A 26,623-nucleotide genomic window follows, 5' to 3' on the forward strand; every position below is an offset into this window, starting at 1 on the left:
GGAAGCGTATGGGAGGAGGAACTCATTATGATCTGGGGTTTCTTAGGGTGGCTAGTAGTGGGAAATGAAGTTGTAAATGTTTTCTAGGGACTACGCCCCGGTTTCTCAACAGGCTGGGGGAGTATTTTGCATCATAGGATACTTCGCAGTATTTCTCAACTTTATTCACTAGATGTCAGTAGTACCTTACTTGCAGTCGTAACAACCAAACCAAAAAAAAAAAAAAAAAAAAAAAAAAATAAATAAATAAATAAAAAAAAGTCTCCCAACATTGATAAACGTTCCCTCAGGGGAAAAAACTGTCCCTTGTTGAGAACTACTGGAGTAAGTCTCAGAGGGCTGTGTATGGCAAGACCTTTGGACTAAAACCATAGAGAATGAGGAGTCAGCGAAACCTTTGTAGAACAGAGTCAAATGATCGGACCAGTGTTTCAGTGTTACATAGTGTGGAGAACAAGGTGGAGAGAGACTTGACTAGATGCAGGAGAATCAATCTCAAGTCCAGCCGTTCATCAGTACACTCATCTGTTAATATGCCTTTTCATCCAGCCACACACCATGTGAGTGGTGATGTAGATAGATATAGCCCTTGCCTTCATGTTGTTTGGAGTCTGGAACACTATTTCTCATTTTTTTTAATTTATAGAGATATTTTAAAATATGATAAAAGTGACATACTCTCTTCCTTGACAAAAGGCTCAGATGTAATAGAATGAAGTGATTTGGAGATTAGGCACTGAAGTCAGAGTTCATAGGTCATAAATTCTGACTGTATGGTTTTCTATATTTGTGACTTTGGAGTAAATAAATGGATATATCTAAATTTTATTTTTCTTATGTATAAATTGAGTAAAATAATATTTTCCCCTAAATGTGATAGTAACTAGATAGGAAAAGCTACATAAATTACCAAACATAGTGTCTGTAATAAAGGAAGTGCTCTGTGAAAGCTAGCTATATTTTTCATGAAACATGCCTGCACTTCCTCTGGCCCTCAGATATTTCTGTGTTCTCTTCCTTGGATATTATACACTCTTCAGTTTAATTATATAGTTGTACTGTTGATTCTCTATCACTAGCTATCTCCCCCTTGCTCATTTATTCTATTCCTTGGGGATCTTTCTAAACTACATGTCCTCCAAGAAATATTTGGTTTATTTTGGAACATATTCTCTCACATACAGTTATGAGCCAGTTTCATGGCTAATATTTTAGCTTATTATTTGCCCCCTGTATAATTCTAAGCACAGAATACACTATCTTAATTTTCCTTCTATAAAAGGTAAAAGACTGTTCCATTTTATATGCTATGCTAGCCACTAAGAAACAACTTGTAGTCAAGACAAAATGGATGCTTCCCTAGATGGAGTTTACAATCTTCTGCTGATTGTCTTTTATTTTCCAGTAAGTACGACGGGCTGGTAGTAGCACAGAGAGAATATTTCTGTTCTGTCCTATTCATTTTAATAAATTCATTTTCATGAAAATGGCTCACAAACTTAGTGTGACTGTTAAAAAGTTTTACAATTGATACTAAGAGCTAGTAATTTCTTTTCTCAAAGTTCAAGGCTGAAGAAACTAGATGTTTCTTGAAAGGTCCTGCTTCCCCATCCCAAACATGACATTTCTAATCTTCTGCTTTACTCCATTTGGAGCCTTGCAGCATATTTAAAAAGTGACTTGGTTTGATTTTGATCTCAGAGGCTTCTTCACTAGGAATTTCCAGGAAGTGTGTGATTATCTCTGCAGTGCTATGCCAGCCCTGGGGAAGATACAGTGATGGGACTGAATGCTCTTTGCCAGGTGTTCTGCCAGCTCTACATTAGATTTCCACATACTTCTAAAGGCTGACAACTCCAGATTGTTAGCATCACTTTTTGTCAGTTTTCAAATGGCCTTCTCATTTCTTGACACTGATACTGTCTGAGCTTCTTCAAATTTATAAAAGAGGGAAGAAGCTGTCTAGAGAAAGTTTGTTTTTCACACCTGGAAAGCACGATGACACCTTTGAGAGTGATGGCCCCTATTGATCTTGCTTTAAAAAGTAGAAATTATTAGAAGATGAAACACACCAAGATGATGTGGCTTTGTCAACAGTAAATTATTTCCCATTTTCAGATCTACATTCCTGTGTGTCTCTGCATAATGACTGGAGAGTTTGGAAAATCTCTCAACCTTTGGTCAAATGCACTGACATGGTCTGTCTCCATGGTTTTCCATTGAGAAATACTGACATTTGCCTCATTCACTGAAAATTAATAGCTAGCACTAATTTATTCAAAGTTATAACTGAACTAATTTTTCAAAGTAAGCATCTTCCCTAATGCTTCTAAAATATTTTGAGAGTGAGGGAACAAAGAAAAGCAAGGTAAAGTACAATACAACAAAGCCCCCACAGCTGTCCTGGTGTATTTCATTTTCTATTAATTTCTACTTTTCATAAACAAACTTAGTAATGCCATCACTGCTTTCATTGTCATTGTGTTTTCCAATTGCAGATAGCCAGATTTTCTCTAGATGTATTTTCTCTCTTTTTAATAAATTTGAATAAGTTCAGACAGCATCTGGTTCAAAATAAATGCTCCATTTGTGATACCTAAGATTTCTGTGGCAGACACCACTAGTGATAGACCTACCCATCATTAATTCAATTTCCTTCTTAAATCTGGGTGCATTAATGTCTAAGATAAAGTACATTTTATGTTTAGTTGTAATTTCTTATAGCCATGTGATAAGATTTCAGGCAATATGATGTAAGAGGAATTGTGGAGTCATCCACAAAAAAGGTTGCTTAAGGAAAGATGGCTTAACTTCAAGGATGATTTTCTTGCTCTTCTTTCATTCTGCCTTGTGTATATACTGATGAGAAATTCTGCAGACATTCTGAGCCATGAGGTGGCCAAGACACTGAAAGTTATATTCCAGGATGACAAGGTAGAAATATAGGAGTCTGGGACCCAGAGAATACTGTGAAGCTGCCATCTCAGTCCTGAAACGTTCATCTAGTCTGGTGGTACATCAGTTTTATGATGCAGCTTTATGCTAGTCAGCTGAATCTTGCTTATCTCAGTGTTATGATAGTTTTCTGTTATTCTAAATTGAGTCTAATTGCCATGAAGATAATGCACTGTTAGGCTTTGGCCTTGGCTGAAGCTACTGAGTATACCATTATAGTCAAATCGTTTTAACACATTTCTTGCTTTACATCTCATGATAAGTCACTTCTGTTTGCAAGATTAAAATAAATTACACTAAAATAAATAACTTCCTGAGAGTGTCTGGCACATGAAACAAAATCCACTATGGCATCCCTTTAAAAGTTTGCTTTTATTTTTTAGCTGATACTAATAAAATAGTACATATTAAAAGGAACTATGTGGTTTTTCAATACATATATGAACTGTACAATGCTTAAAAAAAGAGTGAACACATCGATCTCCTCAAATGCTGACATTTCTTCATGGAAAAACCTTGAAAACCCTTTCTTCTAGTTTTTTGAAATATACACTACATGACTACATTGTTATCTATAGTAACCCTATTGTACAGTGACACACCAAAGTTTTTTGCTTCTGTCTCGCTATAATGCAGCACTCACTGCTCAACTTTTCCCACGTGAGTGCAACCATGCACTGTTGGTCTTTCTGTGCCAGCATTATTTCACTTAACAAAATGGTCTCCAGATCCATCTATCTTTCAGGATAGACCTCTGTTAAAAGAATGCCTAATTGTTTAAAATTAATGATGAGCTTCAAACATTCTTGAATACCTAGTGCTCCATCACTGTGCATTTATTTACAGCTGCTCTTCAGTTCTACAACTCAATCATTAAGATCCAGTGCTTCTCCATTACACTATAAGTACTTGTTTCCTTTCTCATGTCTTCTGCCAGATCTATGAATCCTCAAGAGCAAGAATGAGAACTCATTCATTTTTATGTTTCCACTATCTAGTATTATAGTTGGCTAATATTTGTTGAGTGAAAATATTAGTGCTTCATTGACTATAACAATTTCAGTCTATGAAAGCATTTGAAAATTGTATCATGAGAAAAGTCTGTGAGAAAAATTATTTTTCATCAATATGTTTGAGTCAGTAAATTTGAGTTTCCAGAGACTGAGTGGATTCACTGAAGTCAATGCCGTATTTTCTCAATTTTAAGAAGTCCATTTCCCACTTCTTCTACCTTTTAACTTCTAAACTGATAACGTGTCTTTTAATCAATACATATGCTTAACGGAACATTTTGTGTCACCCGCAAAAGTTACCAAACTAATGACAAGTCTTTCTATCCATGGTGTCTTAGAATTGAGGAAATACAGTATTTCTTATTTGAGCTTGGACTCTGGAGACTCCCTAAGGCTCTTTCATGAGGTCTGTGAGGTCATAGCTACTTTTTAAATGATACTATTTCTCTTTTATACTTGCTTTTGTATGTACATTGGCATTTTCCAGAGGCAAATGGAGGCTAGTGTATCCTTAATGAAAACTCACACTCTTCATTTCTGTAAGATAAACAGTGACATAATAAAATTCATATAACAAAAAAGTCCTTTGGGTGCCCTAACAATTTTTCAGAGTACAAAGTGATCCTGATACTGGAAAACTTGAAAATGGTTTTCTAGAGAAAAGAAACAGTGAAAGAAGCCATTCTGTTATATAAGGTTTTCATTCAAGCTCAATAAGAAAAGAGCATGTATCCCATCCAAGATGGTTCCTGGGGCCATAAGCCCTGTCCAAAAATGTACTGACAAGGTGCCTGACAGTCTTTGCTTTCTCAAGAGACTCAAGGCCTGATGGGTGCTATACAAGTTTGTTCTTATAGGATCCCTCAAGAACAATAAGCACGTACACACTCCCTATGAGTCTGCTGTGTAATTGCCACTACCTCATCTTTAATAACAGACATAATTGCTCTAAGTTTCCGTCAACCCTTTCTAGCATCTCCTTTCTGAAGCCTCAATTTTAGAAATGGCACTTGTGAATACACAGAATGTTTAACCACTTCCAGTTTTCAATTTACAGTCAAAATCATCTATCAGCAGGAGATGAAGGCCCAGTGTGAAAACTACAGAATGTCCTTCAGACTCTACAGCTAATTTGTTTGTAAATTTGATTGTTATTGTAAAAGAACATATTGTACACGATGCTGCTTACATGATGTTACTCACCAATTTACTATTTGAATCTCTGTATCTTGGGTTTTATCATTAGCACCAAAAGCTTAACTCTTTCAGCTTTCCTGAGAGTGGGGAAGGGAACATGAAATCTTTACTGTTTTCTCTTCTGATTTTCTACTTCAATTTAATTTTGCATATATTTATTAAATACTTACTATATATTTAGCACTAGGGGAGTATAGATATAGAAATAAAGGCAGCTAGAAAACAGTTAAAAGAAACCTGTGAGGCCAGGTGCTGAGACTATGAATTCTGCGAGAATTCAGGGTAAGGTGAGTTCTGTGAATTTTCTTCAAGTTGGAGATGAGATCCAGTTCACTGAGAGCCAAGGTTTTGCTTTCATAGAAGCCAGGGACTTTCAAAGAAGCTCTTGAAATTTTTCTGCAGTTTTTGCCTGCTGAGAAGTTGCAGTAACTTGTCTGTTGCAGGTTGTTAATATTATAGTATTGGCTCGACAGGATACACTAAGCTTCCAATTCCCTTTGGTACCTAAAGCAATTTACAGGCCAGAAGTATGACTGCACAGCTTTTATGAAATGGTTTGATTTCATTGATCAGCCACACTGAGATTATGTTTTCATTTCTGTAGCTACTGCTAACCCTTCTTCCTGGTATAATATTTCAGAAAGAAACTATTAAAAAATTTCATCATAGAGATGTGAAGATATAAGTGTGCATGGCTCTGAATGAGAAGAGATATTACACATCATAATTGTTTTACTGAGAAATTCATTTCAAGTTAGACTAGAATTCCAAAGATCACCTCTCTCATCTTAACTGTGTAATATTTCCAAATGATTCGGATACTAATAGGGGCAGATGGTCTAATGAACATCTAGAGGGTGGACTTAACTGGTCATATTTTCATTAGGCCTCCAACGTGTTTCTGGTTTGGCCCACTACTTCCATGTGTGAAATACAAAACTGCACAATCTAAACAGATGGCCTAGCTCAAGCTTCACGCTTCCAGAACTCTGGAGATTGGCCACCTGACCACTTACGATGTGTACAGAATCATTTAAGGAAGCAGGCAGACTACAGACTTGAGCCAAAACAAAAGTAAATAGTGGTGATGAATATTGAATACCCAAGTTTCAATAAGAGGGGAGTCAAAAATCACCCTTACAAGCACATTGAGCAGTTCTGGTTGAGGTCTCTAATAACACCTTCTTACAAATTCGGTAATGATAAAATCTTCTGTGGCAAGTAGTCCACTCTAATTAATGTTTCATTCAAGCAGTGAACATATCTGAGACACTGCAGCAGCAACAATGACATGAAAATCTAACACCTTGCTGCACAGTATGCTAGTCATTAAGCTATTGCTTTACAGCTCCAAATTCACCTCTTTAAAGACATTGCTTTGTAATTGTTGGGATTGGGACTCTGCAATCAACATTTTTCTTTTGCCAGCTGGATTCCTGATGGATCCTGACAATACGGGAAATAAGAAAATCTTAGAAGGCTGGAGGAGGGAGAAGGGACTTTCCTCTTTCGCGCTTGCTTTCTGTTTTTGCGGCCTTTCATCATGGCCACAGTAGTTGGATGCACTTCCCAGCTCCTTTACATGCTGGAGAACCAGTCTTACCATACTGTCAGAGATACTGGAGCCAAAGTTTATTATTGTATGAAGAAGGCTCACATTTTCTTTTCAGAGGACTATATTCTACTGCCATCAAGCAAATACCCCAAGTTTGTAGCTTTAGAAAATTCCAACCTACTCCCCATTCCTAGAGATAGTGATCATGTCCTGCAGATATTCTGTATTTTTCACTTGTTTTTTAAACTCTCCATCACCTGTGTAGTACATTTCCTACATTAAATTGTGTTAGAGTAAGTAGTGTGGTTTCTGTTTTCCTGACTAGATCTTGACTAATATTCATAATGTAAATCCATACATAAAAGTAGAGTAAGAGTGATACACTATTGTAAGCCAGTTGTAAAGGTGAAACCAATGAAGATGGACGAGACCCAGCAAGGGCCATTTTGTTATTAACTAGAAGCTTCCTCTACATATCTATTGTCCAGGAAAGTGGTGGTGAACCTGTAGCATGTGTGTTGCAGAGGGCTGTTTACATCATTGAAGCTTTAAAAAGGTCATCATCACTGGCCTAAGAACTTCCTAAGTAACAGATAACTAAAATTGCCATAAAGTCCAGAAAATATCCATAAAAAATAAATTCACTGTGTGCAGGTATTATCAAGTTGGCTCTGACTGATATTTAGCTAGAATTCTCTGACTCATTAAAAATGCTACATTGATGTTACTTTCTGGAAACTTCTCATTTTTATGATCTTTCAGGATAATTTCATGATGGATCATATGATTCTCCCATATGCTTCTGGAGGCAGAATTCTACCACAGACGGTTTAGGAAGCTGACCTACAGCAATTCCTCCTATGTATGCAGAATTTATTTATAGTGATATGTTGAATGTTTGCTACTAAAATTCCTTTATATTCCAACTTTTAGCTTTAGGATTATCTTCTTGATCTGGCATTAGAAGTGTGTTTTGAGATGGACCAAATGAATACCTGATTTTCTTATGTATTTCATCATAAATGGCCCTTAACAAGTATAGCTGTTTGTAAATGTTTTATATGTCCCCTGGTTCACTTTTTCAAATATGCTAATTTTGCATGAACAGATGGGACTACTGCTAGACAGAGTGCTCTCTTTGAGTTGAATTTCCATTTGATAAAGAAAAGTTGGCATTGACTAGTATGCTTTCCCCTCCCGTGGTTAACAGAGTAGGGTATGGTTAAAGTTAGTATGAAATACAGTTAGACCAATAGGCTTACGATAGGACTTTTTCAAACATGTTGGCCCTAAAATGTCTAGAAAGTAAACACTGAATTTACCAAATAGATCTTTCTGTATCTTAGGGAGCCTCAGGTTCATCTCAGGTCATGGGGAGCGCAAGCAAAATGTATGGAAGACTGAGTAGTTCAAAGTAATTTGCCAGCTCTGCATCTTGTGACTCTCCCTGAACTTGGAAGATGCTTTTTCCTCTAGTACTTAATAGTTTTAATAAGAGCTAACACGTCATTGTCCTTTGTGCAGAAAGAGGACACTGCTGAGGGAGTTTTATTTATGTGATAAATTACATTTTCGATAAAGCATTGAGCACGGTACTTGACTTTTATTTTAAGGCCCCTGACAACTCTGGCTATTTGCTTCTGTGCAGACATTCCAGCTGAATTTGGATATCATGAAGTTGAAGATGTTGGCTTGCTATTCTGTACTCCTTAAAAAACCCCTGAGTTTTCACTTTGGAAGAAACAATGTGAATGTCTTTGGTAATAGGTTACTGTATTAGATTTTACTGATTGTGATTTTTTAAATCTAAGAGATGCAGAATTAGTATGTACAGTCAAAAAATGAGTGTAAGTGCATATGGAGAAAAGAAACAATATTTAAAAGAGCTTCATGGATAATCTTATTGCTGTGTTTTCCCAGCTTGTCATTTTGTTAAATTTGATTATATATTAATTAAAAAGACTAACAGGCATTTTTGGAGCCTGAATATCCTGATAAAAATAGAAGAGTCATTCAATATCTGAAATAACTAATAGACTAAATTTACTTCAAAAATCCCATGGCATTGCTTTCTTCTTATGATACATCAGCTTCATAACTTCCTTTCTTTTCATTTTACACTTAGTTGGGAGTCTCTCTGTTTTGTTGAGAGAGTCATATTCTTCATATTGACCTAGATAAAATGTCTCCTTTATTATCTACACTAATATTTATTTTTTGTGAAATTGACCCACCTAGAATGGCTGCAGGCTACCCACTACATATGCTGTTATTTTATCTCTTGATTTCAAAGAGATGTAAAGCAATCTAAAATAGCAAATTCAAAGATGTATGAAAGTCTCATTAGATTGTAGCCTCAGCTTCACGATCAGCATGTCACTTCTTGAAAAAGGAAAGGAAGTGAAGGATTCAGGGCACTGTTCAATGAACACTTATTGAGTGATCTAAGCAAAGGTTCACATCAACATTAGGCAGATGAAACAGTCTGTGGAGGAAAAGGCAGGTTAAGGCAAGTCTCTGGAGGACATATTTTCTACAGCCCATCAAACAAACCTATGGATACATGCTTCTCTGCAAAAGGCATGTGTATATGAGAAGGACAGAAGGCAAGACTGTTGGGAGCCGTGGCACTGTCAAGTCATCAGACGCGGTGATTGCGAGGCCTGTGGGAAAGTACAAAAGCCTGAGCTAGATTACCCCTCTCATCGAGCCCGCCTGTGTGGCACCTGTTTCTTATCACCCCACTAAGTTCCCGCCTCACAGGGTAGTCTGCCTAGCTATTAATCCTATATATAGCCAGTGCCTCCACCCCCGAGAGAGAGACTGAAGCACGGAAGGAGCCGCGGGGAGCGGACCGGTAGAGGCTTCGGGGCAGACTGTATAAGGAGAGAATAAAGAAAAGCCTGACCACCGCCAGACCTTGTCGTGTGTCTTTCCTGCCGGCCGGGAGCGACATCGACACAAGACGATTCTATTTCTTTTATCAGTTCCAAAGTTGTTCTTGGTCCTTTTCATACCAGTTCTGTAAATTATCAGTTCAACCTCTGTTTGTAAGTGGAAGGTCAAACATTACTACTCTAGAAATAGTAACTGTAATAATTTATTGAGTATGTATGAACCAAACTCTTTGCTATGTGATTTATGCATCTTCATAGCCACACAAAGAGGAGGAAAATACTGTCATTTATTTTTAGATAAATAATTATATTTTCTCAGGGACACACAAGAATGGGTCCAGGACTGAAACCTAATGTGTTCTCAACCATTTTCTATATAGACAGTCTGTGTTCCCAGCCACTATGTTTTACGAACTGACTTTCTATAGCTATGAAGGAGAGTCTAAAGACCAGACTTTGTCTTTTGATTCTTTGTTTTTCTTTAAATACATTTTCCCTTCCTTCCTCTCCCATCTCTCATTCCCTTCCCATTTGAAAAAATTCTTCGAGCTTCCTAGTATCTATTCTGTATTTTGCTCCTTATTTATACATGCTTTGGTTTCTCACACAAGAGAAACAATGTGGTATATAAACTTGCGTGTCTGATTTATTTCGCTTAAGATTATGGTTTGAAGTGCATCCACTTACCTAAACATTTAAAGGAAACAAAAGAATTGGGGAAAATAGAATTAAAGCATTTGCACATTAGGAGAACACTGGAGAAGTGATGGACCAAAAAATAATTAAGGTGTGTTATGTACCTGTAAATATTCCCATGATCAGTGTTATCATTAGGTACTACAAACATTTACTAAGAAAAACAAAAAAATCAATTAAAAAATAAAGACATGGCTCTGTCTCTTGCATCCCTTATTAAAGGATTAGAAAAAGGTTTGTCTCTGCTTTGCAGTTCCAGAAGGTGTTTTCCCTGTGTTTGACAGAGCCAGGAGACTAAGTGTGGGCTGAATGAGCAATAAATAACATTATCCAGAAGTGCATTTAAATTAGAGACTGACAATGACAGATATTACAAAATCAGACTAACCACCTTGCAGCCTTATTTTGTTCTTGTGGCCTCCCATTTTAGCGAGTATATGATGAATCAACAGAAATATTTCCCAAAGATGCCAAATAACATCTTACATCATCCCTTATATTTGCAAAGTACTTCATAATTTTACAAGTGTTTTCATATTAAAAAAGAGAGGCCACTTACTCAACAATTGGGTAACTTATGAATTAGCCTTTATAAGGAGGAATAATTAACAGCTCTAAAATTGCAGTGTCGGTTTTTGAAGTGTAGTGCTGAATCTGAAATTGCAGAGAACCTTCTTTTGGGTCAAGAAGCAGACAAAAATGATTGAATTCCTCTATAATACTGAATTTTCAAAGAGAACACAATAAATAATTCACGGAAATGTCAATTAATTTACTAATGTTTACTTAGCATTACTTTTTTCAGCCATAAACTGTTAACATATCTTTCATTTACAGGTGAGTACTATGGAAAGCCATTTTAAAAATGGTTTTAGGGACACCATAAAATCAGAATCTAAACAACTGTAACTGCCATCTTATAATTTGTGACAGCATACTTTGATTGCTATGTAGACTGAGGTTAGTGACACTTGTCTTCCACATGCCCAACTGACTGGTGTAGCAAATGAACACATTAACAATCAAGATTATATGAATGCCATATGGTGTCTCACGACAGCCCAACAATTTACAGTTGCAAGAGCTTTATTAAAAAAGGAAGTTCTTTCCTATAGGTTTTGGCTGTGACTGGTGATTTGACTGAGTGCATGTGGCACAAAGGATTAGGGCAGAGTGTTGCTGAGTTAGTGTGCTTATGTTTGAAGTCTTACAATAACCAACTGCTGAATAGTTAGATTGTTGCACTGTTGATGTTGTCTGGACAAGTATGGTACAAGAAAATGGGAAAATACATTAAAAGTTTGGTTGGTGTGGCTTTCAATGTGTCCCAACACGTTACTTAATGTTTATTATGCAAATTGTTGATTCGATTGGTTAAATTAGCCAAGACCCATTAGGATGGAGGGTTTGACAAAAGGTCTATGAACTAACATAACTTTTTTGGTTTGGACTACTATTCTTTAGGCCTTATTAGTCTGGTGTTTGATCCTATCTCCATTCCCTAATCTTTTTTATCTTTTCTATCATTTCTTTTTCCTCCCACCTAGTTGTGCCTGTTGCACGCAGGTATTTCTAGCACCTGAGAAAAGTATTTCCTAACATTTCAGCTGCCTTGGTTTCACTTTCCCTGTTGGCCTGGAATTCATTCTTTCCTTTTATCACAAATCTCTCTATCTGAATTGTTTGGAGTGTAACCACAGATGTTTTCTTGCTATTGACAGTGACCTTGGTTCCATATCCAGTCACTGCGAGGGTGTGGTGGGGGTGGCGGGGGTGAGATTTTCATCTTTAGTAGCAAGAACTTTTAAAATAAACTTTCCTTTTTTCCCCCTGGGAGATCCCTTTATTCAAGCAAACTTATTATAATTCAGATTTTTCTTGATTCCCTATAGAGCTTCACAAAACTCAGAAGTCTGTCCCTGCAGGGAATTTCACTTATAATGGCCTTCATTGGAAAGATCTAATTCTGTTCTCTTTCACTGTGAACATGGGAGAGTGATGGAAGTGCACAAAGAAAGGCAAGTAACCCCTGAAACACTGGAGTTTCAATATCATCCATATTGCTCAGGGTGATGGAGGACATTCTATAAACATGAAAGGGTTGACAGCGGACAGAAAAAGAGACAGACAATGAGAGACATTAGGCAGGAGTTTAGGAAGGAGAAAAGAAGGTGCCTTTTCTCATTCTTAAACTACTTTTTTCTTTTATTTTATTCAGCTTCCCCAGACTGCTGTAACTTTTCATGCTTGAATGCTATATATTTTTTTAAACAACAGAAAATGCTGAATCTACTTGTATAAAGTCGAATTGACATGCAGATTTTGAAAAGGAGATTTTATATTTCCTCTTCTATCCAGTTGTGGTTCATTTATTTGGAACTTACAAAATATTCTAAAGATAATAGGCGGCTTTTTCAGTTATGTAGTGAATGTAAGACATGAAGGGAAGGCAGAGGTCTGCTACTTGGGACGGGTATTAATGGTGGTAGACAAGAGACAAGGAAAGTTTTATTTTTCTCTCTTAATCAAAATGGCCAGAACAACCCAAATTACAAATTATGAGTAAAATAAAATATATATAATAGGAAGTAAGCATGTAGATCTTTCACAAATAGGAAGAGAATTCAGAGATGGAGGGAGAGGGAAGGCACAGGAGGAAAATGGTGTGAAAAGAGAAATAAGGTGTGTTTGTATCAACTCCCTACAAGGATGCAATCATGTACTGCAGACATGTACTAATAAAAAGAAAAAATTTAAATATCACAAAAATGTTGATTCAAAGTTACTGAAAGCATAACATGGATGCAGGATTTTTTTTTTTTACAAGCACCTAACTTTAAATGAGTTTTCTTTTTTTTTCTTTTGAAGTGAATAAAACCAAATGAAATAAAGTAGTATAGAGTCAATCAAAACAAAACAATGAATATGGCATATGACTTCAAAACAAGACAAAAGGAAATCAATAATGCCAAACATAATGCCTCTTGCTATCTTCAAAACAACTGCCCATACCATCAGGCATAATAAAATCAAACAAAATAGTGCAGAATAAAACCAATAAATACAAAACAATGAAAACAACACAGGACTTCAAAACAAGATAATACTAAAACAACAGTGTCTATCATAATGCCTCTTGTTCTCTTTGAAGTAGTTGCCTATACCATCAGAGATAATACAATCAAACAAAACAAAATAGAATAAAACTGATCAAAGCAAAACATTGAAAGCAATGCAGGGCTTCAAAACAGAATAATAGGAAATCAGTAATGATTACCATAATATATGTTGTTATCATTGAAATAGCTGTTATGCTATCAAAATAGCAACATTAGACAAACTGAAACAGAATAAAACCAAACTAAAGAGAACAATGCAAACAATACAGGTATCAAATCATGATACTAGATTAACAATGGCTACTGCCTTCCCTTTTTAGACACTTCCTCCCCTTTCTCTTTCACAATATGAATTGTGCATTTTGGATCCCACTACTAACTCCTTTAGTTTTGTATACTAGGGAGACAGCAGGATATTCACTCCTGTGACTCTGAACCATTTCACCCATGAGCATAATCTCAAATTGCATCCATTTACCTACATGAGCCTCGAGGTTATTTTTCTTTATAGCTGAGTAGCTTTCCATTGTATAAAAATGCCATGTCCCTCTTGTTCACTCTGCAGCTGATTGGCAAACTACCCCTACTTCTTTCTGGTTCCCTGTCACCTAGAGATTGTTCTCTTTCCTTTGACTTTCAGTCTATGAACTCCCTTTTGAGTTAAATGTGTTTCTTGTATAAACCATATTGATGGATCATGTCTTCTGATCCACTCTGCCTGTGTTTGTTTTCATTGGTGAATTGAGGCCATCTATTTTAGTGGTTACGGCCAACATGCACTGCCTTGTCTCTGTTATACTATTTTCCTGCCATTGGCTGCCTATTTTCCCCCTCGATTCAATAGTCAGCCCCATTAGGTGATTCCCCTCTGCCACTGTTCTGGAACCATCGCCTTTTTAAAAAAATCTCTCTCTAGAATGTCCTTCAGTATTCTTTGTGGGGTTGTATTGGTGGTCATGAACTCCTTTAGTTGTTCTTTGTCATGGAAATATCTTGTTTCTCCATTAATTTTGGAAGATAGTTTTGCATGGTACATTAATCTAAGTTGGAAGTTGATTTTTTTCAGGACTTGAAATACTTTACTCCAAGCTCTTCTTGACTTAATGGTTTATGTTGAGAAGTCTGTTGTGATTCTGATGGGTTTTCCTTCCTAGGTGATCTGTTTGTTTCTCTAACAGCTTCAAAATATTCTGTTCCCGTGTGGAATTTCTGGGGATCTTGATTATTATATGTCTGGGTGTACACTTATTTTGGTTATGGCTAGCGGGAGTTCTATATGCCTCATTTATTGGAATGTCACTTCCTTTTCCCTTGCTAAGAAGTTTTCTGATATTATTTCTATAAATAGACTTTTAACGTAATTTGTGTTGACCCCTGATTTTTTACTCATACCTATTATTCCTAAGTTATATTTCTTTGGGTTGTCTTGCAGCCATTGAATTGTTACTTCCTGATTCCTTGTTATTTTAAAGAGTTATTTCCTTTTGCAATTGCAAGCTGAAAACCTGTCTTCAAGGTTTGAAAATCTATCTTTAGTTTCTTTCAAGTGGTTTTGCAAGCTTTCAGTGGAGTTTTTAATTTCCTGGATAGCTCTTTGAATCTGTTTCATGTATTCTAAATCTTTTTTATATTGTTCATTCAAGGTTTCCCTCATTTTCCTGTGCTCCTTTATGTTTTTATCTATGTCTTCTTTACAGGTGCTTAGCAATTCTTTTAATATGTTTTTCATTTCTTCTTTTACCTGAGACAGTATTTCAGTTCTAATATCTTTTATAGCCACATGAAGTTGTTTTTTATTTCACTTGCCATCACTTCAGAAATTTCAAGTGTGTGACACCCAATCTCTTCTGTGTTTATATCTCCTGGACTTTATCTGCTTGGATTGGAGGCCAGAATCTGCCTTTTGTTTCTTCGTCTTGATATATTCCTGAGTTTTGGATAATAGGGTCCCAGGCACCTCCTGCATTGGCTACAATTTCTCTGAAGTGAGACCTTTTGGTTCTTTTGGCCAGTGCTGGCTATGGCCATCTGACGTTGGCCAGTGGTTGCACTGGTGCATTGGCTGAACTGCTGCTTTTCCTAGCCTGCTCTGGGTCCCTGATGGCCCGTGGGGTACATGCAGGCGCGAGGCCGGCTGCTGCTTCCAGACCAAGCTGGTTACCAGTGGAAAACCTCAGCAATGGTCTCTGGAATGCGTGCAGGGGCAGGGTTCAGTCCAAACAGTTTCTACCGGTCTACACCCAGCTGGGAGTTGGTTGGGGAAGCTGGCAAAAGTTCTGGTTCCATGCTTATCTGGCCTTACTAAAGTGGTTCCCAGCCAATCGCTTTCTCCCAGCGGAAGTGAGTCCTCTGTACTCACCGCCAGCCAGTGCGGTACTCCATGTCTGCCACTCCTCTCTACTGCCATGTCTCTCTGCAGAGGCCTCTGGAGTCACCAGCCACCACTGTCACTGTGCTCGTGCATCTGCAGGTTCCAACAGCTCCTCTTTAACAGTGGGTCTGGTTCAGAGAGAGGGCGCTGCCAGCTACTGTCTTCTTCTTGGTTTAAGTTTTTCTTTTTATTCTTTCTGTGGGCTTCAATTCTCACTTTAGATTCTTCCTGGGTCCAGGGGACACTTTTCCTTCCTTCTTGTCTTCCCCACTGTAGTATATTCCAAAGTCTGGACTGTGTCTCTCAGAGAGGCTGTTTATTCTGCTGCTAACTGTTCTGCCATCTTCCAAGAAGCCCCTTAACTTCGTTTTCTGACAAATAATTATCTCTTAAAATAATTAGCAAATAGATATTTAGAATCAGGGTGTGTGTATCTGGGTGTGTGTACTGAGAAATAGCGGGCAAATCAAATAATTGGTAGGAATTTAGAAATTATTAAATGTAAACGTTATTTGCAGAAGAGTAAGAAAATGTGCCTCACAAACTGCATGGAGGAACTTTATTTGCAGAAGATTCTCAAATATATAATTAAACAGTAATTTGTCAGTTTTTACTTGAAGAAGTGATATTTGTGCTACTATGATTGCAAAGAGATAGTGTCAAGTAGTTCTGATTTCCTTTTAAACAGTTACCAATGTGATGAGAAACCTTTGAGTTTCATGATATCTTTGTGAATAAGTTGGAGAACATATTGGTGAGTATGGTTTCTCTTCTATGAGAAACCCAAAATAAATAAACAGCAAAATAAAACAGATGATAGGAATCAGAGGGATGGATCCTTCTCAAATGGAAGGGATCAACAGATGGAGGGAGGGCTGGGGAAAAGGAGATAAAAAGAGAGTTGAAAAGTGTTCTGCACCTGTACCATCTTGCCACAAGGAATAAAGTCATTATATACTGCAAACATTTACTAATAAAATAAAATCTGAAAAAAAATAATAGTGGTATTCTTAAGTCTTTTGACTGTGACCCTCACTCGGAGCTACTCTACCACCACTATTCAGTTGAAATAAAAGTTTTATGAAATAATACCCTTAGTACATAAGATTATTCTAAATTTTCATTGTTTCATTGGCATTTAAAAAGCACATCATTGAACATTATATTGAATTTCTTGTCCAATATAAATCATAGCAAACAGGTAATAGTTCAAACAGATCTGTCCATAATCTATCAGGTAATTAACCTAGTGATGCCACAATTTTATTTTTCCCTATCTATCCATTGGTTTTTGTCAGTGATGAAGACATAGAAGACCTTCATGAATTTCATAGATGACACAAACTTGGGAAAGGTAGTGAAAATATTGGATAACAGCAGAAGAATATAAATAAATGGACTAGACCCATGATACGGATTTGAATGCAGACTACCCTATGATGCAAATAACCAACTGTGTAGGTGCAAGATGTGGTAAGTGAAGTGTTAGCTCTCTGCAATCATATCATTTGATAAAAGTCTAATGTGGTTATGAAAAAATTCAATTTAACTTTCACTGTAGTTTCTTAATATGTACTTATTTCTTAGTATTTTGCAAAAATGCTCTGAGGATCACCATAAGGGCTACCATAAAGTAGAAGTAAGTCTTGAATCTACGTCATGCAGATCTGTTTTACACAAGGATACTTATTTTGCTTATATTCTGTGGCTAAGGTCCTTTTGAAAACCACTGAGAAGGGGATGAGAGGTACCTAAGGGATACAATCCTTATCACATATGGAAGAGCAGTTTGGTTCTGCCACCAGCATTGCAAAACCCAAAAATATCTTTAAAACTATTCAAAAGGAACAGAAACAAAGACTGTAGAGAATTGTGATAACCCTCATTCTATCTCTGAGTAGTCAGAGCACTAAAAATATTTTGGAGAGAAATCCAGCACCAAATGACTAGAAGAGCAGTATTCCTAATAGACTGGCTTCGGAGATAAAATGCTTTGGGCCAAAGTTTGTTCCCACAAAGAAACAGTTACTTCTCTTCCTTCATAACTAGATAATTTTCTCTGCTCTCCATTAGGCCCATCTAACAAATGGGTGCTATTGGGAATAACTGAGGGGTATACAGATCATGTAACAAGAATTTATGGAACACTGCTTGTGTGCTAGAAGCCCTAGATAAATTAATCAGATTGTGTGCCTAGTAGGTAGTGGATCAGTAGGATTATCTATGCATACAAAAGATCCACATTGCCAGTGTATGTGTTACTAGGCTCCTTTTTGGTTAAACTGACTTCAAGGAGTAAATCAGCTCTCAGATTTTTTTTTTATCCCATCCAGAGATTTGGCCTAACTCCCAGTTTTACTCTAGTAAGATAAGAAATGGGAGTGCAGAGAGGGAAGATTCAGAAGCTGCAGAGTAAAAAGCTCAATTTCTTTTCTTCATAATCAACTCATCTCCTGAAGTGAAAAGCCTGTTTTGGTTTTGCTTTTTTGTGACATGCTTTTATTTTCTTTTTGCTGTTAGAGATTGAACTGAGGGTATTCACACTGAACTATATTCGTAGCCCTTAATTTATTTTTAAAAATAATTTTTTATTTTCAAACAGGGTCTTGCTAAATCACTAAGTTGCTCAGGCTGGGTTTGAACTTGTAATCCTCCTGCCTCAGGTTCCCAGAGTGTTGAGATTATAGGTATGCACTATCCCCTGGTTGTTTATAGCAATGCTTAGAAAAAGAATTGTACTTCAGGGTTTATATCAAAAGTTGAGTTTTAAATTTCAGGAAAAAAGGTATTGATTTTGAACAAATGGCTGATTTTATTGTTAATGTAATTTCACTTCTCGAGATGATTAGATTTTATTAAACTATTTCTTAAGTCCCACAGAACACACATTTTGCTAACAGCACATTACTTGACCAAGTGGCATTTGTAACTTAGATGAATATAATACTATTTGTTCAACTATGATTGTTATTGAAGCAGTGGAAGTTAGAAAAATATACACTTGGTTCACAAAGCTTATGCTTAAATCTTGTCTACATCACTTAATAACTCTATGGTCATGACACTTTACATACTCTTTCTGACCACTTCAGTTTGTTTCTTTGTAAATGGAAGTAATCATACTTCCTTTTCATGCATGGTTGTGTTGTAGAGATAAAATGGAACAGTGTGAACAAAGAGTCTTGGTATAGTTACTGGCATATAACAAATTCACAATAAAGAGTAGCAGTTATTCCTAGAATTACTAGAGGACATTGTGATCTGCTGAAGATTAAGATAGGCAATCGAGGATTGTTTCTTTCTAAGGCTTCACTTTGTCTCAGAAAGTGCAGAAGACAAATGCAAATAAGGGAAAGAGGATCATTCAGTCCTATCATTTCTTAACCTCTGTATTATGCCAGCATAGGTAAGATAATTTTAGTTGGAGACATTTTTGTCTTGAAATGCAGGGAAGAACAAGAACTTAAGGAATATAGTTATATTTCTATAGAAGAACCTCCATAGAGTTCCTCTTTGTGTTTCCAGAAAGGCCTGGAAGTGAAACACTGATAGATTATTACTATCCTACATTTCTTGGAAAGTTTCAAAAGGTGAGATTTTTGTACAGTGTTTTGTGCTGCCATATGGTCTTAGAAACAACAAGCTCTTCTTAAAGTCTGATTCACATCTTCATGCTGCAGAACTGGCTTCTATTTTTTCTCCTGACTGCTCCTGTCAGCAGAATCCACGCATTCTTATTTAGACATTTGTCTCTGCCCTCATCCATCAATATATTTTGATTTGCTGAAATAAGAAACTGAGCACTGTGTAAGCTCAGCTGGATCACTGTAAGTACTAGTGTAAACAACTGAGCCTTTGCTCTTGGAAGGTGTTATGAAGATCCCTACTCAGCTTTCTTCTTTCTAACTAAAGACAGCCAATGTTCTTAAGTACAGTCATGGGAAACATCAGTCACCAGTCTGCCACAGTTGTCTAAACAGACGGGAAGCTCTGGCCATAATGGCTGAGCATCTAGGCAGCTGTGCCTCACACAGGCTTCCCGGGAAGTACTCTCTCCACGTCCCCATCTGATTTTATTCATTGTTCTCCAGCTTTTGTCCATCTGTGCCCCACCTGGGTGCTGATTTGTTCACACCTGGGAACTGACTGTTTTCAAAGCCAAAGCCTTCCTTTCCCAGCCAAACATCTGCAAAGCATGATCTATTTTTACTTTCTATATTTCCTTGTTTCCTACTGTACCACTGCAGTCCAACTACCCTTAATTAGTACACTACTAAAAGCACTTGTATCAGAGTTACTGATGCTGTAAAATCAAATGACTTAAAATTAAAAAAAAACCCAAACCTTTATTTTCTAAATCATCCCTAAAGAATGATTGATAGTGACCCTGCAAATTTGGCTTCCCTGGCCCTCCCTCCTTTTTTGGTCCAGATATCATCAAGGTTTTTGTTCCTTATCAAGCCTCTTTCTGTTAGCCTCCTTTGTGGGCTTACTTTCCTCAGTTTTCCCTTGAATAATGCTGTTCCTTAGTCTGGTCTTAAAGCCTTCTCTATTTGATGCTATGAACCCTTCTAATGAAAACTTCTCCACTCCTGCATTTTCCATTACTACACATAAACCAATAATCATACATCTATTCTGAGTTTCAGACCTTCAGCTTTTGACCTATACCCACTTGCTTATCAGTTATCTTTACCTGGGTGCCACACAGGTACCAAGAACTCAATATGTTCCAAACTGAACCCATCATCCAATAGTGGCTCAAACCTGCTTTTCTTCCTATATTCCACATATTAGTGATTGCTATTACTACTCATGGATATCCTTCAGTATGAAGTTAAGTCAGTCAACAAGTTCCTTGATTTTAGCTCTAGTATTTCAGTAATCTGTTTGTTTTTCTCAATCCATACTGTCATACTTTATGTTCAGCCATCCTCATTACCTGAGTCTGTAAGTTCATAAAACTGAACGGTGTCAAGTCAGTCAGTCTCATAGCAGAGTTGTATTCAAAAAAAAAAATTCAGATAAACATCCAAAAAAGCATTGGAAATTAACTTAACAGTTTTGTGAAATGGTGCTAATCATTGGTATGTTTATACATTTTGTTTTTGTAATACTTGTATTAATAAAAATACCTTACTAAAATTACATTACTCACGTGGCCTCTGACTCTAGCACTGTTTTGCTCTATTATATTTTCTACACAATCGCTGCATTTATATTTTAAAATGCATTTCCCTGCTTACTGTTATAACTGGTTCCCCATTTGCCACTGGGTAAAATAAAAACTCTATCACGCACATATGGCCTTTCACTATTTTGAAGCCACTTACCTCCCTAGGTTTATCTCTTACCACTTCTCCAAATTGTTTTCACCACAATGTCCTTTTGGTAGAGGTGTATATTAGCTGTGTCTGCTGAACACTTACTATGTATGATCAAAGAAGGTACAGTCTACTGTACATTCCAAACCAAAAGAGATGAGGCAGTTTTTATGCTAGCAGTTATGGTTGGAAAGAGTCGTGTGGGAAGAAGCCCTTCTCATGGTGATGAGGATCAGAAGTTTGCTCTATTTGGATAAAGAATTATTTTTTCAGCACAACTTTTCTACACAGAAACAGTTAAGTTGTTTAGAGCTGGTGACTGCACTACTGTCTTATTTTAAGCTAAAAAGTATCCCACAAGTGAACCATATATGTGTATTTTTTCTTTCCCCTCGTCCCCATATAAATATATTCACATCCTTCCTTATGGTAATAAAATAATGGTCCTTTTATTTATTTTTTTCAGGACTTTGAATCATGGCAAGTTAGTCTATTCTAGAACTTGATAATATGATCCATTCAAATCTACTATGAATTTATTCATTTTGTTTGTTTTTCTGGCCTTTAATCTCGATTTTTAAAAACAATTGATGATATTTGGCAGTTTCCTGAGTTCAGAGTTAAAACAGAGGCACAATCTGAAGGAGAAATCCCAAATAGGCACATCGTCAGTGTTGTATAGAGTACTCATAGTGGGTAGAGGTAGGAAGACGCACTGGAGCTAGTGACTAATCTCACATTTCTGGATGGTGTGTTCATTTTATTTTTCTTGTTATGCTAAGCTTCTGGTGGAATGACAGATGAAGCAACAAGAATATCCTACCAATAGTTGCCTATATAACAACCACCCTAAATTTCTTGCTAACTGGTCATTCATTTTGGCTCAAGAATTAGGTAATAATATGCTCAAGGAAGGTGACTCATTTCCAGGGGTTCTCAATCCATTATGAAAATAGCATTTCCCTTTTGATAATGACTACCAAGAGTATGGGCATGACTCAATTCTAGTCAATGTGACAGAAGAAAGAAATCTGCTGGCATCTTTGCCTATGTCTGAGTATCTCATTATATGAGATAATACAGCCTTATTGTAAAAATTATTTTCAGATAAGAGCTTTTTTACTTGCAGCCAAAACCATCTCCTGTGGTACAACAATGAATCATAAAACTCTCAATATATATTTTAATCCCATTGAAAATATTATATAATCTACTTCCTTCGAGTCACCTATTTATGGAATGTTGTAGCATGGAAGTCCTTTCAAGGACTGTCCGGTGTATTTTATTTTATATAGCAGCCTCTCTGTCTGCAGACTAGAAAGGCATCCACTCAGTCCTGGGATATGAAGTTTACTCTATAATCTTTCTACATGTCTCATACTGATTTTGTGTAATGATTGTAAAATCAGAATTTTGGCCCCAAATAAAAGTTACAGTAATTTCTTTCTCTTTTATTCTCACAGGCCAAAAGTTTTGTTAAACAAATGTAAAATAGACCTCGTAGAAGTTTCTCTTACTGAAGAAAACATTATGACATCCTAGAAATTGCTCCTTATTTACACATGAAGGACAGGTCATAGCTACATATTTGATAAAAATATGTCTAGAGACATTTTGTAGGAGTGCTACTTTTCAGAATTTGAATTTTTCAATTAAAAATAAAAATGATATACTTTGGAAAATATTCAATAAGCAAAACTGACCTTACCTTCTAATTGATTCAACTTTGGGAGCCCTGAATCATTATGTCAACATTTCATCTAGCATTTCTCTTATTCTAGCATAACATTTCTCTCAATGAGGTTTTTCTGAGGAGGAAAATAGTTACTTATATAAGGAGAAACTTCTACTATCTCGTATTATAACAGGTACACCAGGCTTCCTTTCTACTTAATTTCCGAATGAGAAAATTGTTATCCATTTCCAGATGCCAAATGGTGATAATGCCTGAAAACCAGCGGTGCCTACCTGACTGATGTCCATTCCTGAGTCACAGCTCAGTGGCTGTGTGGAAGTCAGACCATTCGAGCCGATTACAGTTGTGATCATAGCATTCTCATCAATTTTCCGAATCATAGTCCCATCCACAAAGTAAATGAATCCATGCCTATCGACTGCAATGCCTGTTGGGAAAGAGCAAATGAGCATTAGTAGTCTAGTGGGCCACATTTGCGCTAAGATCAGTATTTTGAAAGAAATCATATAAGTGGAAAGGCATTTTAAAGACATATGCATTCAATTTTGCTTAGCGCAGACAGAATGGTAATGGGAGGTTTTTTGAGACACACATTTACTTCTTTGTGTTTTGAAAAGAAATCTTGTCTTATCTAGATTTACATTTCTACCCCCTTGATATTTGCTTATCTCCACAAATGGAAAAAAGTCCTCTTGTCATAAGTGTTTTTACCGATTTCCCAAAATGTATGTATTTGTTATGTACCACAAACATATATTAACAAAATTTATTATAAAATAAAATAAATGGGAAAAACAGGGTAAGTAGCACATGTTAATTTCTTTTACAAAGACTATTGCATTAGGAAACTTACTGGGAACATAAGAGTTATGTTCATCAATTCACACTCAGTTAACAGAGTTTGTAATAATTCTAATAAACTGAGATGAGTGCTTTTGTCTGAATTATCTATTAAGAAGGAGGTTAGAGAGCAAAATTGTGGCATTACACAGAATAGTTAAGATTTTAGAAAAATAAAAGACAATAAAATTTTCACAGTGGTTTTTATACCCTGTGTTAATTACATCCTGGTTTCTTAGAAAGCATATCAAAATAGTAATTAAAAGGTTTGGATTCTAATACTAAATACATTATTTGCAACTGATATGACTTTGAATGAGTTATTATTTTGAAATTTCAGCTTCATTTTTGGTAAAATAGGCAAAAATAAGCTATTTTATCTGTCTAAGGTCACCAATGGTTCAGGTTTGCCATGACTGAGGCAAGGATTTATTTTAAATCTGGGAAGTCCTTGACACATAGGGGTGCACTGGTTACTATACACTTACATTGTTGCAGCATATGAAATAATCCATGAAAAAGCAGCAGACATCCATAAAGAACATATAAGTCAACTTTGATTTCCTTCCATGTTTTTGATAGTGCTCTTAAAAATAACCACATGGCATAGCAGTCGTCACTCTTATCTGAGGGGAATATGTTCCTGAGCCCCAAACCACGGATAATATTGAAATACACACACACACACACATATGTATGTATGTTTCTAAAACATACATGTATGTTTTCCAATACATACGTATGATAAAGTTTAATTCACAGATCAGGCACAGTAAGAGATTAACAATCATAATTTTATAATAAAATATTACCATTATGAAAGTATTCTGCAACAAAATATATGTGAATTAAGTGTCTCAAAATATCTTATCGTACTATACTCACTTTTCTCATGGTGATGTGAGGTGATGCATTGCCTACGTGATGAGATTATGAGGTGAATTATGTAGGAATTATGGTATAGTATCATACTATTGCAAAAAGATTACTTAAACACAAGTACTGTGATACCTTAACAGTTGATCTGGGGCCTGAGGTGGCCAATATGTGACCAATAGGAAGGTAGCAGTACACTATGGAAATTCTAGCTGTAGGAATGATTCCATCTCCAAGGAATGGCATGGGATGGCATGAGGTTTTACCAAGCTACTCAGTGATGGACAATTTAAAACTTCTGAATTATTAATATTACAGTTTTTATTTCATGTTTTTGGGCCATGGATATCATGGATAGCTAAAGCTATGGAAAGTAAAACTACAGGTAAGTAGTGTACAATTTAGTCTTCTTTCAACACCCTATAATTCAGATCTAATGAAATTCACTGAGCATGTGTTAAAGTTACAATATTCTGTGCCAATAAGCACGTTCGTTTAATACAATACAACATACACATACATGCTAAATTTCCTGGCAAACTGTGAACTCTTCTAAAGACAGTTTGTAAAGCCAAGTTAATAAACTGCTTTTAGATGAACTAATTCATTGGCAGGAGGTTAATATTAAAATTTGGCTCTAGCATGTACTTTGATTAATCCAGGTGCTCCTTATGAAGTATTAATCCTTAACATCTGTAAAACTTACAGATTCAATTTAACTTCTCCTAAATACCTTAAAAGTTATCTATGTTTCTATGAAATCTCCAAGGAAACTAGCATATCCAAACAAGAGAATTCTATGTCAGTAAATTCCTTTGTCATTTATAAATACACAAAATCTTTAAGGAGGTCTATAAACAATGAGTGCACTTTACAGATTAAGCTATGTCAAATGATGAAGACATGTGTACATTTATTTCCTCTACAAAACATTCCAGTGGAACATAAACCAGGAGGAATCCATGCTTTTTATTTTGGTGTATGTTTCAAAATCAGTTTGTTGTGGCTGGGGGTTTAGCTCAGCGGCATAAGCGCCTGCCTTGCAAGCAGGCAGTCGTGAGTTCGATCCCCGGTACCGATAAAAAGGAAAAAGACAAAAAAAAAAAAAAAAAAAAAAAAATCAGTTTGTTAACTGCCTAAAATTTGGTCGGGCTTGTGGTAAACCTATGATTCAATATCATCCTCTATGATCTCTGTATTAAATATCACTGAGTGTGAAATATAAAACTTGGGTGTCATAAGACAATGAACTAAAATATCAAAACTCCATCCAGGGAAGATGTACTCAAAGTGTATCAAATCATGAATCTCTTACCAAATATATTGAACTCATTGTGCTAAGCCCTTTGATAGTCAATGGACAAATATTTTGGACATACTGAAACTGGCATAAAGAGAAATATTCTAAAACTCTAGTAGGTTAAGGATATTAAAGATAAAATGAAGTGTTGTTTTTATTAGGAAGTAATAAACAGAGGATATAATCCTTTGAAAATCTTAGCAGGTTCACAAAAGGTGTAGAAAAACAAATGTATATTTAACTGATTTATTTGGAGATTATGTGTTAGCTTTCTGTACTATAACAAAATATCTGAAATAATAAACTTAAAAAGAGGAAAGGGTTATTTTGATTAACAGTTTTGGAGCTTTCAATCTATGGTGGCTTGGTCCCATTGCTTTGACCTGTAGTCCCATTGCTTTTGGCATATCATGGCAGGAGCATGTTGTGAAGAAAGGTCTTATTTCACGACCAGGAGTTAAAAAGAGGTGGAAGGGTCAAGGTCCCACTGTCCCCTTTGAGAGCAGCACTTCAATAACCAGAGAACTTCTTACTAGTCCTCATCTCAAAGTTTCTACTACTATAGCCATGTTGGAGACAGAGGTTTTGCCAGCTGGACATCTGGGAGACATTTCAAATCCTAACTGGAGCAAGAAGTCTATATTGTTAACCTGACATCTATTATTTAACTTCCACATTTGTTAGCCCCATTAGATGTGAAGTTTGGGGTTGATACAGAGAGGACAACCTTGGACTTTATACCGTTTTTCCACTTTTAATTTTTATAAAATTCTAAATGTTTTGA

At 36.2% G+C, this 26,623-nt stretch overlaps 1 protein-coding gene across 8 annotated transcripts in view; it reads right to left on the reverse strand.

The window, feature by feature from the left end:
- Tenm1 (teneurin transmembrane protein 1) overlaps positions 1–26,623 on the reverse strand; it is a 757,085-nt gene that overhangs the window by 48,324 nt on the left and 682,138 nt on the right. For all 8 annotated transcript variants that reach the window (XM_063246384.1, XM_063246382.1, XM_013147982.3 and 5 more), the window contains one exon: positions 23,096–23,250. In XM_063246384.1, coding sequence (XP_063102454.1) covers positions 23,096–23,250 — 155 coding nt within the window. The remainder of the gene's footprint in view (positions 1–23,095; positions 23,251–26,623) is intronic.

This window comes from Cavia porcellus, unplaced genomic scaffold (genome assembly GCF_034190915.1).
Source record: "Cavia porcellus strain 051 isolate PalLab524CR breed Dunkin Hartley unplaced genomic scaffold, mCavPor4.1 scaffold_3, whole genome shotgun sequence".
NCBI lineage: Eukaryota > Metazoa > Chordata > Mammalia > Rodentia > Caviidae > Cavia > Cavia porcellus.